The following is a 1,240-nucleotide window of genomic DNA, read 5'->3' as shown; positions in this document are numbered from 1 at the left end:
CAGCACCCTGAGAGGCGAGACACAAAATGCATTTACCTTTAAAATAATGACTCATTTTATTTTTTTCTTTTAATATGTAGTTATAAATATATTTTGTCAAAATATATGATCATTATTGTCAAAAACATTTGCACATAAAGTCATAAATAAGGTCAAGGTGAACGTTTAGTTTAGAGAAGAGTCCAGCTATAGCAAGCAGTTCTGGGGTGGGACGGGAGGGAGAGAGAAGGGGAGGAGAGGGCGGCGGGGAAGGGGGTCAGCGGCACCCGCACCCCTCCACCACCATCTCCTGGTAGTTTTTCAGGACCACCTTGTCATACTCATCCAGGTAGAGCATGGAGATGGCGCTCAGCTCCGTGGGCACGCAGCAGGCCTTGGGGATGCTGGAGTTCACAGAGTTCACCAGCGTCTGCACGATGGCGTGGTTCGTGGAGTTGAGGTGGTCGGCCAGAGGGAAGGGGCAGTCCCCGTGGCAGTAAAACGCCTGGTACCCCGGGGGCGCCACGATCCAGTCGTTCCAGCCCACGTCGCTGAAATCCACATAGAGGGCATGGCGGCGGCAGTTTTTTTTGTTCTTGCGGGAACGCTGGTGCTTGGGGCTCCGGCGGGCTCTGCGGGTCAGCGCGTGGCCTCGCCCATCGTGCCCAAAAGTGACCAGGAGCGGCCTGAGCTGAGCCCAGTCCCCGCGCCCTTGAGGTAAAGATCGGCTAATCCTGACGTGTTTGCCCTGATGAGTCTGTGCATGGTGGAGGTGGGTCACCTCGATCACCAGCCCGTGGTTCGGTTGCTTGTCCTTGGTCCACCGGATCACAGCCGGGCTCACATCAAAGGTCTCCCAGCGCGTCACGTTGTGGTGCACCAGACGCGTGTCCAACAGGCGCGTAATGGCCTGAGCGCGCTCCGACAGCGGCTTCATCACTTCGTAAATGTTTATCCGGTGGAAGCCCCTCTCCCACGCCGCGCTCGGCTCCTCCACCTGCTCCCGGTACAGCCGCAGCTCCGCCGAGGAGATCACCTCGTTTTCCGGGACGCTGCTGAGGTTGAAGACAAAGCGGATCCGGGGCGCCTCGCTGGGACCCGGGACGCTCTCCAGGTGCTCTGGAGGGGAGCAGGGCGGGGAGGAAGCGGTACAAAAAGCAAACAAGAGCACATCAGCCTCAGGACACCCAGCCACCGCCCCCGGCGCAGCCACCGCACGCACCCACGCTTCACCTGCCTGGCAGGCGCCGGCACTTCCGCG

At 58.8% G+C, this 1,240-nt stretch overlaps 1 protein-coding gene across 2 annotated transcripts in view; it reads right to left on the bottom strand.

The window, feature by feature from the left end:
* Positions 1 to 256: 256 nt before the first annotated feature.
* BMP4 (bone morphogenetic protein 4) overlaps positions 257 to 1,240 on the bottom strand; it is a 3,074-nt gene continuing 2,090 nt past the window's right edge. For both annotated transcript variants that reach the window (XM_035890740.1, XM_035890739.1), the window contains one exon: positions 257 to 1,098. In XM_035890740.1, the coding sequence (XP_035746633.1) occupies positions 257 to 1,098 (842 nt within the window). The remainder of the gene's footprint in view (positions 1,099 to 1,240) is intronic.

This window comes from Egretta garzetta, unplaced genomic scaffold (assembly GCF_000687185.1).
Source record: "Egretta garzetta isolate BGI_Z169 unplaced genomic scaffold, ASM68718v1 scaffold3, whole genome shotgun sequence".
Classification (NCBI taxonomy): Eukaryota; Metazoa; Chordata; class Aves; order Pelecaniformes; family Ardeidae; genus Egretta; species Egretta garzetta.
The sequence above is the reverse complement of the archived record's forward strand: the minus strand, read 5'-3'. Positions and strand labels throughout refer to the sequence as shown.